At 39.9% G+C, this 13,773-nt stretch overlaps 1 protein-coding gene across 1 annotated transcript in view; it reads right to left on the bottom strand.

Moving 5' to 3' along the window:
* KDM7A (lysine demethylase 7A) overlaps positions 1-13,773 on the bottom strand; it is a 48,661-nt gene that overhangs the window by 4,556 nt on the left and 30,332 nt on the right. Inside the window, 11 exon segments of the mRNA XM_033162346.1 lie at positions 175-256; positions 2,573-2,778; positions 2,928-3,076; positions 3,898-3,995; positions 5,084-5,241; positions 7,109-7,233; positions 8,876-9,085; positions 9,589-9,678; positions 9,838-9,929; positions 11,884-11,990; positions 12,633-12,720. Of these exon segments, the coding sequence (XP_033018237.1) occupies positions 175-256; positions 2,573-2,778; positions 2,928-3,076; positions 3,898-3,995; positions 5,084-5,241; positions 7,109-7,233; positions 8,876-9,085; positions 9,589-9,678; positions 9,838-9,929; positions 11,884-11,990; positions 12,633-12,720 (1,405 nt within the window).

Genomic DNA, 13,773 nt, shown 5'->3' with positions numbered 1-13,773 from the left:
CCTTTGAAGTTGAATCACATAATGGTATAGGATGCCCAATGATTGGCACAGCATCCCCACCCACGTGTCAAAAGCAGTCTGCCAAGAGCAAATTGGCCAAATCCATTCCAACTCCTGATTTTATGTGTACAGTACACAGCAAACTGCTTTATTAGACACATAATATAATCTTACCTGAGATTTACTTTAGAAACTGCATGTAATTGTGTAGCAAATGTTGAAACGCCCACATCTTTTTCTTCTTTTATGTGCTTACCTGAACAGAAATGTGAAGTTCTTAGTATATTTTATATGTTATTCATTCTCTCCTACAGATTCCACATAGTGTACTACCAGAGTAACCAAGAGAAGTGCAACAAAACAAATTTACACTATTATGAGGCAAATTTCCTACTAGAATAATGCAGTAGCTTATTGTCTAGTCATAGGTCTGCAGTTTTCTTTGGGCAAGAGAATGCTAGCTAACACAGAACCCCACAGCCCAAACATGTTATACGATGGTCTAGCTCAGGGGTAGGCAACCTAAGGCCTGGGGGCCGGATGCGGCCCAATCGCCTTCTAAATCCGGCCCACGGACGGTCCGGGAATCAGCGTGTTTTTACATGAGTAGAATGTGTGCTTTTATTTAAAATGCATATCGGGTTATTTGTGGGGCATAGGAATTCGTTCATTCCCCCCCCCCCCAAAAAAAATAATAGTCCGGCCCACCACATGGTCTGAGGGATGGTGGACCGGCCCACAGCTGAAAAAGGTTGCTGACCCATGGTCTAGCTTGTACACAAAAGGTATTAAAAACTACTGGTAGCTAAATCTACAATGGAAACTAGATTAGCTCCAATCTGCAGTGGTGACTGTAAGGGCTCACAGTGAAAGATCACCAACATATCACACTTATCAGATCCTTGTAGCATTTCTGCCACTTGTACATGCTTTTCATACTTCAGACAGCATTAGATCTTCCTCAATACAAAACCAGAAAAACTTAAGCATTTGGATCAAAACTGTTTGCCTTTGCCATCTGCATCTCTTCGTAACCATAGATATAGAGATGGGTGGAAAAGCATCAAACAGATTATAGTTGAGACAACATCTGCTGTCACAGCTGTCAAGTTACTATGCTTTCTGGGTCGTGCTAAAAGCAAACATCTTGCTATCTCCCTAAAGTGGTGAAACAAGTTACTGGGGCAAAGTACTGGCAATTCTGACCAACTTCTATAAAGGAAACTCACATCACTGTTGATTCTTTTATATATAAAACAAACAATGCTATGATTTTCTTACCTCTGACAAAAGGCTATCATTTATTAAGTAAAATTAATTTAAGAAAACCAGAACCAGCAAATTAAAAAGCTCCTACTGAAATCATATTTTTATGCTTCCCCACCCCATTATTCTGCAGTTACATTTTGATTTTGCTACATTTGGTAATGGCTGTGTTTAGACACAGTACTAAGCTATGACTTATGGGTAAGCAAGTTGTCCTGTGTATAAGCTGTGCACTTTTGCACATAGACTGAACACTCTTCCCTTCTTGAAGCAGAGGAACAACCCAGATTAACATCATGTGTGAACCACCATGCCTCTTGGTTTCTCCCAAACAAATTCAATCAGGAAGCAAAGAACAAGACTTGGCTTCCAGTCATGGTTCACATGGAGAGAAACAAACTATAAGCACCAGTTTTGACACGACACAAAGTAAGCCATTACATGGTTTGTTTCTCTGCTTGACTAAAGCAGAAGTGAAATATGTGGGAGACCTCATGGCTTAGCATTACATCTGAATGTGGCCATTGTTTCAATTTCCTATTTTTAAAAATAGGAAATGTCATTCACAATCATTAAAATCTATATAAATTGTTGTATTTACGACGTTAAAGAACCCTACTGTGGTAGAATTAGTAAACACAGTGTTAACACACAGGTGTCTTTAATCCCATAAGCAGCCCCTGTAAGGTTTTTAGTTTTTTATACTCCTAATCTCATATCGAGTAATTTGAGAATACGAATGCTTAGAGTTTTATTACCTCTCTAGCTGGAAAAATAAATCCATCTGTTAATGCAAGAATGCATGCGTCACTGCATCTGTCGGTTACCTGCTGAAATCTCAGCACAATGCCCCCAATTATAAATTAATCAACTCAACCGCAACAGATTTCTTGTGTTAGTATCTTTAGCACTTAATATCAGAAAGAGAAACAAGAGCATTTGAAGCACATGCCTTCCAATTTCAAGTTGTAATGCAGAAATGTAGGCCTTGCATGTTTCCAGCAGTCTAGTCACTTGCTTTTACTAGAAACTGTCTGCAGACCTTTTTAGCCTGGCATGTGCACTAGTAGCTGAAGTCAGATGTATTTATTTTTTTCTACAGGCAGCACATGAGCCATCTGCTGTCTTAGAAAGCTAGAAAATCTAAATCTGAGCAAAAAAACCCCACTACAGATATTCCATTGATCTTGATTCCCTGAAGGGGACTGCAACTTTCAAGCTAATCCAGCCATGCAGCCTACTTTTGCAATCTATAGCTTAGGCATCTTTTAGTTTTGGGATAATATACATCTACAAGGCAACCTACCATATTCTGCTTTATGACTCTGGGAAGACAGCTTGTCTTTATGCCTACTTTTGGAATAGCTTCTGTGTTCCTGAAGAGAGCTTCTTCTATCAGTGCAGTCTGTGCTCTGCATATGACTCGGTAAACAAGTGGTATAGTGCAATCCTGCCATAGAAAGCATGCCCTGAATAGCTTCTTCCTCCGTACTGGTCGAGGTAGGACATTCCCTAAAAAAATAAGAGGAAAGAAGAAAGCTGTTTCACAGGACTAAAATGTTTCATTTTCCTATTTAACAGAAAGCAATGAATATAATTTGCTTCAAGCACCTCCATTAATTTTTTAATTGTTAACCACCAACCACCCTTTTTTTACTCACGTTTTAATTGTCATTTCTAGATGTCTAGATGGCTTCTGCATGGTTTGAAAGAGGTCATTTGTTATTTTAGATTCCTCTCTAAAATTTGAAGTTACTTCTTGTTTCTCATCACCTGAGCTTTCTGACTCCTCAAGAGAGAAATCTTTTTGCTGGTGGGAGGAAAACAAAACTTTCAACAGAGTGAATACCATTAACTTCCACACTAATTTCTACTTCATATTTTAATCTTTGTTAATTCTTAAGGTTAAAAGGTAAAGGTAAAGGTACCCCTGACTTTTAGGTCCAGTCGCGGACGACTTTGGGGTTGTGCGCTCATCTCGCTCTATAGGCCGAGGGAGCCAGCGTTTGTCCGCAGACAGCTTCCGGGTCATGTGGCCAGCATGACTAAGCCACTTCTGGTGAAACCAGAGCAGCACATGGAAACGCCGTTTACCTTCCCACTGGAGCGGTACCTATTTATCTACTTGCACTTTGTCGTGCTTTTGAACTGACAGGTGGGCAGGAGCTGGGACCGAGCAACGGGAGCTCACCCCATCACGGGGGTTCGAACCGCCGACCTTCTGATAGGCAAGCCCTAGACTGTGGTTTAACCCACAGCGCCACCTGGGTCCCTAATTCTTAAGGTTAGGGTGACTAAACATATATTCGTAGAGGAGATGTTGGGTTATGAGGATGGGATGTGATTCTATTTGGAAGCCATGTCTTAGGCAATAAAAGATTGCAAAAATGTATGCTTGGTGTACTTTAGATGCAGATCTATAAAATTTAAATAGAAAATGGGTTTGTAGCAGGGTCAGCCTAAAAAACAGCTTATATCTATACTAGCTGACCTTTCAGTTAACTCCCCCCGACCAATGCACAAACTGTTCTTGCCCATTTTTGTCATTAATACTATTCAGAGCCAGATGTCCTTTGAATTCTAATGTTTAATACTTCATTTAACCACTACCTGTGACACTCTTGTATTTACCTGGTTAGTGCAATCAGGCTCAGATTCTTCTGAATCAGAAATATCAGAGTATTCTGAGTTTCCATTCCTGAGTTCTGATTTCACACTTTCAAAGAACACTGGAGGAGAAAAACAGAGGGATTTTAGATTTGCCATATATTAATTGGACATACTTCCCTATAGTTCCTGCTACCAACTGAGCCTTTCATCCTGTGGCTGTACATTGCTTTGAAGACAATGCAACTCTTAGTACACATATCCACACTCCAAAAAAATAATAATTTAATGCCCACTGGTAAGCAGTATAGGAATGAAAGTTTGTAATTTGTAAGTAATTTGTTACTTCCCGGTTCTTGGGAATTTAATTTCTGGCCTCAGAAAGCCACTGTAATTGTGAGTAAATAATATATATTCTATATATAGGGAATTCTCGGTAGAAATTCCACTTTGATCAAATTGGACTTTTCTCCTGTGATCGTGGACAGTCACAATAATTTATTTTTATAAGGATAACATACTGCTTGAAGTCATTATACTAAGGTCCCCAACAGATCCAGCTCATGAGTCATAGATGAACACAGCCATGTCTGAATTTAACGAACACCCATAACCCACCTTTAGCCTTTTTAAAATATTGGCTGCATCTGGAAGTGACACTAAACCATGGCATAGTGCTGTGTAAAACAGCTTGGCCTTCTCCTGAGCTTGTGTGTTCCTCCCATGTGGCCAAGATGAGGATTCCAGATGCTTTTATTTGGGGGTTTTAAGCAGCCAAAGCTCTGCTTCAATCTGAACCAGGGAATGGACTTCAAGACTAAGGTCAGTTTCAAAAACAAGTCAGATTCAACTCATGGTTTTTGAAGCTGACTTGTTTAAACTAAGCATAGTGAGTGTTAGCCATGAACGCTGGTTCAGAAGAAAGAGGAAGGTCTGGTTTAACTAAAATCAAAAGTAAAAACTTCCATAATCCTCCTTCCAGTCATGCAGGAAAAGGAGAAAATGGGGACAGCACACAAGTCTGAGCAGAGGAAGGCTCAATCACATAGTGCTAAGATATGATTTATCATTATGTCTAAATGCAGCAATTGTCAGTGGAAGCTTAACTACCCTGATGAATGATGCCACATTGATCAGCAGTACAAAGCAACAATGAAGGACAGTACAGATACAATTCCCTGGATTTCTAGTTCAAGGAAAATATACTTACTGTTCAGTGGTTTCTGAGCATCTACACTGCCATCTGCCTCCTGGGAGATCTGTTCTTCTGCCTTAACTGTTATTTCCTTCTCTGACTTTGCTCTCTCATCCTCATCTTCACTGTCTGCGGTGTAAAGACTTCGATCTCTAAAAGGTTGCCTCTCATCTCTGTAATAAAATAACCTGTTACCAAACCAAAAAAAAATCCATTGGGGCCTTGCCCCATCTTTTTAGAAGTAATAGCCAATTTTCACTGCTTCCTAGAACATTTACAGTACCATTTCACATCTACTGAAGAATTTTTCCAAGTCCGTGCAGAATTGTTGGCTGTTATTCTCTTTAACAGAAGGTTTAAATCATTTTCAATTATTTGAAACAGGAGTGGAAAACCTCAGGCCAGGAAGGCAAGCTTGACCTTCCAAGCCTCTCAAGTTGGCCCTCAAGACTCTCTGCAGGTCATGCCTTCACCAAAGGCCACATTACCACCACCCTGCTTTGCACAATCCTTCAATGTGTTCTTGAAGTAGGATAATGCCTCTTGCATGCTTGGGGGGGGGGTGCATGCTGCTGAAGGGATATGTGGGGGATGAAGAGATGTGGGGTGCAGAAACATCTGACTTTTGCATTGGTGGAATGTATCCTACTGTACAAATGTAAGAGTCACACTCATTGCTTTGCTCACATTTGCCTATGACCTAGACCAGGGGTCAGCAAACTTTTTCAGCAGGGAACCGGTCCACTGTCCCTCAGACCATGTGGTGGGCCAGACTATATTTTGAAAAAAAAATGAACGAATTCCTATGGCCCACAAATAACCCAGAGATGCCTTTTAAATAAAAGGACACATTCTATTCATGTAAAAACACGCTGATTCCCGAACCGTCCGCGGGCTGCATTTAGAAGGCGATTGGGCTGCATCTGGCCCCCGGGCCTTAGTTTGGGGACCCCTGACCTAGACCACCGCTGGCATATGGTCTCCAGAATGTTTTCCCATGAATGAGTAATGCCCTTAGTCTGAAAAAGGTTCTCCACCCCAAGTGTCAGAGACTGGCTGGACGAAGAGGAGTGGTGGGAGAAAGCAGCTGGGGAACCCCCAAGAGAAACCCCAGAGAAGAAAGGCTCAGAGTCAGGGGACTGGTGATGGGACCCTGAGGAGAAGTCAGAGGGAGAAGAATGGAATGAAGTACTGAATGCTGAAGGGTCAGCAGGGTTTAGTGAGCAGGAAGAGCATGTGACAGGGAGCTGTTCAGACTGCGAGGCTGAAACATAGGAGCGGGGTCAAGAGACTATAGAAGAATCCAGGGGGGTCTCCCTCTCCTGCTGCGACCAGCTCTCCCCAACCACCCCGTCTCCAAGAATGTGCTGAATAATGAGGAGAGAGGAACAGAGGCCAGAATTGTGCAGATGCAGCTTGAGACTGCTTGGGAAACATCTGGGGGAGGGGGACCTTCAGTCCTGGCAACTGCTCTATAGGGGCAAGACCTGCTGGTAAGTGTTGTTGAGTTGTATGCCTTTTCCTTGGATAAAGAGTTAACTTCACTGACAACTGAGACTGCATCTTCATGCTGACCTGCATCTGACTCCAGATCTGACACCAGATTTAAAACCATCTATATTAGCAGGACTGGAGCTCAGTGGGGCCCACCACTGATGCCTGAAGTTTTTCTGAGTCAGAGCTCCAGCAGCACAAGATAGCTGGGCCCACAATGCCACAAATGGTGCTTCCTGAGGGCACTGGGAGAAATTAAGGTGGAGGTGACATAGAGCCATCTGGCACCGTTTCAAATGCTGCTGCCCCACCGCACAAGTTAAGCCCATTATGGCAGCACTCTACCCAGAACTGCCTCAAGTTGGAGCCAGTCCTGCAAAATGTTCCCCTTTGTTCCTCCAAACATTTAATTCCTATGTTTGGTTACAGATGTTTCTTGCTATATCCCTTTTTCAGCCCAGATCTGTCAATTAACTACAAGCTGGATTTTCAAAATTGCCTAAAGTAAACTGCATGTAGCAAGCTACATGCTGATGTTTTTTATACCTAATTATTCTTCCATTTGACAGCAAAAGCCGTAAATCATTGTCCTTCGTTCTCCATTCAGGAACAGTAGAAGATGGCTGAAGAGGCTTGTTAAACCTTCCATTCAGTTTACCATTTGCTGTGTCCTAAAGCAAGGGGACAAAAGATTTCACCCATAGTTAATGGTACTTTAATAAGCTATTTCTCTTTGTAATCCACATCAGCGGTGGTGCACTGCCAAACCACACTTAAAACACTGACAGCCAGCAAACGAAGAAATCCTGCATTATTAATAGCCGTTATGGTAGACAGAGAAGTCTGTTTCATGTGTACAATTGTCTTTCACGCACATGGCCCAAGTTGCAGCAACTCCTTCCTCCTGCACAACTCAATTTTCTCCCATTCTCTGGATTGTTTGTGCTTAGTGCACATATTCACTATTAACAAGTCTAAACTATTCTACTTTGCAAGTATGGACGGATGGTACTTCTTCAGAAATAATTTAAGACACAAGGCAGCCATAGTAACTTTACAGATGAATTTTTATAATGTATCAGCACATATATTATTGAGTCCACAGAGCTGTATTGCTAACAGGAAGATACTCAGACCATAGAAATATAACAGGTAGAGAGGACTCTGTATGATGTCATTTCTTCTTCTCTCCTGAACAGGAAGGAACACTTAGTAATTCCTCTCTCTCTCTCTGACCAGCAATGGATGCAGACATGCCTCTGCTTCCTCCAGCTTCAGCACATGCCTGAAGCAGGTTATACTGTAAATATTAAGTATTTTGCCTGCATAGTTTTTAGTTCTGTTTTTGCTGTGAACCAATGCATGATTAAGTAAATTATATTTTTAAGCTTACTTTCCAGTCTGTTGCTTGATTCTTTTTTAAGTGGGTTAAGAAAGGGGAGCCAGCTTACTTCATAGCTGGACTTGTTCAAATCAAAGTTTTACAACCTAGCTCCTATGCTTTTAATTTTGCTGCCAGAGGTAGGATTTTAAAACACTGTTCAACCCACAAATGTGGGCACCTGGAGGGATAAATTGCAATTAATATATCCTCTCCTACCCATAAAAACCCATCCCACAAACTATACACTGGGAACAAGCAGAATTATATACTTAAGGTTCCAGAAGTGGGAGGTAATTGGGGATTTGGATGAGATGTTTTAAAAGAAAAGTGATACCAGTGGGAAAGACCACCATCACCGCAAAACCCTTCTAATTTTTCTTTTTAAAACAGCTCTGGTGCCAAATACTTTTTAGATCACAGGAGAGTATGTAGAGGCAACTTCCAAAATATGGCCTGTCCTGGATCTTTCTGGGTAAAATGGAGAAGCATTTGAAAGGTCTGCTTCCGGGCTCAGCATTATTTTACTGTAGCCATACTGTATATGTTTATTGCCACCCTACATCTATATTTGCTAATTCAAAATTCATCTATTCACATACACCCAAAATGGAAAAGTGCATTTTGAGGTACCTCCTCCCTACCTGTGCTGTCCAGTACAATATATATATATATGTGTGTGTGTGTGTGTGTGTGTGTGTGTGTGTGCCTGGGTAGTGCAACAACTCTATTTCTTCACCAAACCAGTGTATTCAGTGATGTGGAGCAGTGAGAATATTTTCATTGAACATTAACCAGTGATATGATTGTACCTCCTACAGTCTTTATTTTTAAAATGCAACAACTTTCCATTTTTAAGTGTGCCATCTGCCCTGCACATTAAATGTTCTAGTTGTGCTTTACTTCGCTCCAGTATGCAATACTGTACTTGCCTCTTCCCATGGGGACATCTCTAGTCTTTTGAGAACTTCTCTTGTGTGGAGCTCCAAGATGTCCAAATTAGATGGAGTTTTGATGGCATGGTCCCGTAGCTTCCTTGCTTTTCGTCTGGAATGATGGGTGGAGGCTGATTCATTTGATGATCGCGAAACTTGGCACACACCAATAATTCCCTGAGTTTTAACTGGTTTGCTGTTCTCCTCCTTTAAATAAAAGAAAGTTATTTAGAGCAGCCTATATTGACAATTCCACACAATTTAAAGTGAAAGGTTTCACTTTCAAGTAGCAGTATAAGACTTTCAACTAGATTATTCCATCCTCTTCCTGTATTGTCTATTACAACAGCACCCTAATGGACTCTGTCCATTACTGAAATATAAGAGAATGTTATGCTCCAGCTAAAGATTTGATTTAAATTTCACTCTAAACTGCCTTTATAATTCCGCCATAATGTGATCACTTAAACTTTGAATTCTAAGATAGGAGCATAGGGTGGGTTATACTTGATAAGTATCTTATAATCATAAGCACCTAAACAGTTTGCCAACCATGAGGAATAAAAGTTTGGAAGTGATTATTTCAGCAAACTAGCACTTATTTTTGAAGAAAGAGGAGCACAACTAAAGGAGAGTATCTCCAAAAGTTGAAAGTAATCATATGCGATTATCCAAATTTTGCAATCATATTCAATGTATTTTATTCTTACCTCTACAGAACGAATTACTTTAGATAGTTCTTTAATTAGCTGTCCAGGCCTTATATTGTCTGGAATTTCAAAGACATGTTCTGTTACAAGCTGTGAAGTAAAACAGAAAAATAAGCAGTTAAGTTCCCCCAAATACAAATCAGCAGCATATTTATATACAGAATTTTTACGAAGCTGTATTGCATTTTAAAGACCTTTCTTTTAAAGAAAGAAAACCCACTAAAATTATGACTACACATTTCAGCTTACATCTTTTTTCATCCATAACTTTAAAGCAGTAAGTAAAGCTTTCACTCCTTGTACTAAGAAGGTTTGAGGGTAAAAACCATCCTCTTTCAGTTCTGGAAAGAAAGAAAAACACTGCACATTAGATTAATATAAATGCCAAATGAGTATTTACTATCCAATTTCTCTCTCAACCTTTAAACCTGTAAAAAGTTACCCATGCATTCAAAACTACAATGAAGAGCAAACTGTGGTCTATAGCATCGACACTTACAAAGTTCAAAAAGAGCCTCTTTAAAAAAAAACAACACTTTTATAAATTACTACAATATGTAAGGTCATTAATTAACAGTTACAGCATGCCACACAACTGCATATTCCTACAGTAATTGTTTTGTAATGATTGTTTAATTCATTAACTTCTAGGAAAGAAAAGGGTTTGAAAGCCATCATGGCCAACCCCTGCCCCAAAGGAGAATTTCCCCACACCCCAGTTTTTACAGGATTGCCCCACATAAACCAAACAGTGGTTTGCCAAACCACAAGCCAATGGATCTTCAGAGCAAATGGGTCTATGGGATTCAGTAACCAAGCTACACATGAAAAAATCTCATGGACTTTAGTCAGTCTCAGCCTCGGTAGAAAGTAACTTTCCAAACTTTGTTATCAGCAGGGGAGAATCTGAGCATGAAGTAAAACTAGAAACCTACTGAGGTGCATGTTCACTAAGCTCTCTTTAGACTTAGGGGCAGCCCTTTAGCTTCCAAAGGAAGGCCAATGAGCAGCACCTGAATTTTTTTCTTTAAACCAAACTGCCCCCAACAGATAAAAATATATTCAAAATAATCTGCCCAAAGGTCCTGTACCAGCCAGGAAACAAGAATCAGAGGAAGGGGAAGTTTCAGAGTTGGAGGAAGAGGCAGGCCAGGCAAGTGAAGGGCAGTGTGCCTCCCCACCCTCTCCTAGAACACTGTCTCCCAGAACCAGCAGAGGAATGAAGTGCAAAGAGCAGAGGAAGCTTCTATGTAGGTGTAGTCTCTGGCTATGGGAAAGCGTATCATGGGAAGGTACATAAAATGGTGGAGGGGGGAGTGATCGCCAGTTGCTGCAACTGCTCCATAGAAAGTGGAACTGGGAGTAGCTGCCTAGACACTAGACTGGTGTGTGTAGGTATCTGGAGCCATAGAAGCAACTGTGTTATCTTTGTCAATAAAGAGTGAACTCTCTGCTGTGTACATTCCTTTGAGTAGAAGCACCATTGACAGGGTAGTGGCTAAGTGAAATGATTTTTATATCAGATTAAAAAAGAAGACTTGGCTGCCTGGGTTAAGTGCTAAGGTGGTGGCCATGGACATTTCTTATACAGGTGCATACTCACAAAAGCATATCCTTCCCACATCGTATTAGCAGAACAGTTTTGGGGTTAGAGGCTTTATGTTCAGCCTCCTGTTGTGCAGTTGGCTAATAGTCTAGTTACTTGTCAGCTTCAGTTGCTTTCCTCAGTTTCTTGAACTTCTATTTGTTCCCATTTCAGCTATTTGAACTACATATACTTTATAAATGTGAGTCTTATTACTAAGGAAAAAGCTATTTTGGGGGAGACTGGCAGAGAACCTAAATGGAGGTGCATAGAGACTGACTAATAGAGACTAAGGGAAGCAGCCTACAAGTTAATAATTTGAGTGAGGTGACAACTGTAACTTTAGAGGGCTGTGCACGATTGTAGCCCTGAAACAAATGTATTTTCACTTCCATATAAATAACTGCAGTTGACACATATTTAAAGATACATAGGACACTCCAAAGATAAAGGTTCATATGCCTTCTTTGTCAAAGCCTTTGTACTCTGCTACACATGAATCATATGTGTATTGTTTACTACAAATGCTTTTAATCCATAAAGCTTCTGTCATATCAAAACTGAACAAAGTAGCTACACTTACATTTTCAAGTTATAAACTATGAGTAACTTATGTCTTGTTTGACTGATGTACATTAGACATGGGTCTTCCTGCAAATGGTAGAAAAAAGTCTAGCCTCACGTTCTTCTTAAAACATGAAATGAGTTACCTTTCAAAGTTTCCAGTAAGTTTTTGGCCACAAACCAACAGATGGCTTCAAAGAAAGGGAATTTGAAAAGATCTGGGGTTTTTAGCCTTTTCTCCATTTCATAACACCTAAATAAACAATTTAGAAGGATTATTTTGTGTGAATATTGATCACTGTTAACTGTGTTCACCTAAATTATATGGTGTGCAGCAAAATGAAGCAGTCCATGACAAACAAGATACAGCAAGATTTATAGTCAAGAGTAGTAAGATCAAATTTGACAAAATTGGGCAGAACTTTTCTAAGCTCTGGACTTATCTCTTTTGAAGCTCTGTTGCATATTGAGTTGTGACGTTAGACTTCATAATACTAATATATAAACCCAACTTTAAACAGACAGAATTCAAGCAACTTATGCCATTACGGTATGCTTAGAACAAAAAGTTTACTCTCAAGTAATGCAGGAATTAGAATTTATTTTCCAGTTCCTGAGTTTTGCTTGCCAAATTTCAGTTTGTTCTGATGTAATCTTCCATGTTATCTTGTTTAATTTCAAAGGCAAGTGGAACAGAACAAACTATTCATTTCTATCTGGAGATAATTCTTGCAATATTCAGTACACCCCTGGCAGAATAGCAGCATTGTCTCTTTTATAAGTGTCTTGCGCCATTTAATCTCATTTAATCAATTATGTATCAACTGAATGACAAAAATATTTTCAAGCTTATGGGAGAAGATACATAATAAAAAGAGAAAGCTCCAATACAAACCTGAGCTGCATGCCAATATTGAGGTTGTGCAAAAAGTTTCCTCCAAAAGCCATACAGTCCTGAGAAGTGAGCACAGCATGAATCCAACCTGAAATGACAGGTAAGCAGAACCTGAGTATCCCTGCTACAAAATATTTTGCATGCCCTACATTTTGGACTTCAACAAAACACAAGGTAGGACTGATACTTTGAAAACCTCCAAGATAATGTTTTGTAACAATATTGGCATCACTAATCACACTGGGTGAAAAATATCCACATCCTATCAATCTGTCTAAGTGTAGCAGTTTGGTGAAGAAAGCATGTGAAAATGGAGAATCCCAAAATCCAAGCTGGGAACAAACTGAAGTACCAGGATAAAAGTCGAAAGTGTTCATTTGATGTAATTCAATCTTGAAACGGAAGTCTATGACACACTGAATGGAAACACTGTCTAAAGAGTTTAACCCTAGTATCAGAAACCTCCTTATAGCTTGTATAATTGCAATTTATTATTTTTCTTGTGTTAGTTTCTTGCACGAAATTTAAAAACCGCCCCATGTGTAATCATTAAGTGGTACATGGAAGATAATATTCAATATATATGCTCAAAATAGGTCAGTTAATGCAGTCGGAAATTCTAAGAGAGCACAGAAGTGGAGGGATGGTCATTGCTTCTCTGGATTTTTTCTCTGCAGCCCTGGAGTCCATTATGTTCTCATAACACCATGACTAGACTTCTACAATACCATCTGTGCTGAGCTCTTGGCTGAAGAATGTGGTTCCCTCTTTCACAATAGGAAGGACATTTTACCAGTAATAAGATCTGCACTGTGTTTGGCAAGTTTTTCAGGCACACTTCAAGGTGGTGGTTGTAGCAACCTATAAATCCCTCATAAATGTGACCTTACATACTAAAATAATTGTCGCAAGTCAGGCATGACCATAAGTGACCTCATGGTACTGGAATCAATAAGGCAAGTTTGAAAAAGATATAATGAGATATTCTTGGTGACTATTTCACACTGCTCTCTCCCAGAGGATTTGCTAAATCCTAGTATCAGAGATATATTTTATTTTGTTGACTAGGGTTACATAGTCGTTGCCGTAACACACTGCACATTAAATTATTTTGCTTTAAAATGTTGCTTTTCAAATAGAA

Source organism: Lacerta agilis, chromosome 10, assembly GCF_009819535.1.
Source record: "Lacerta agilis isolate rLacAgi1 chromosome 10, rLacAgi1.pri, whole genome shotgun sequence".
Classification (NCBI taxonomy): Eukaryota; Metazoa; Chordata; class Lepidosauria; order Squamata; family Lacertidae; genus Lacerta; species Lacerta agilis.
The sequence above is the reverse complement of the archived record's forward strand: the minus strand, read 5'-3'. Positions and strand labels throughout refer to the sequence as shown.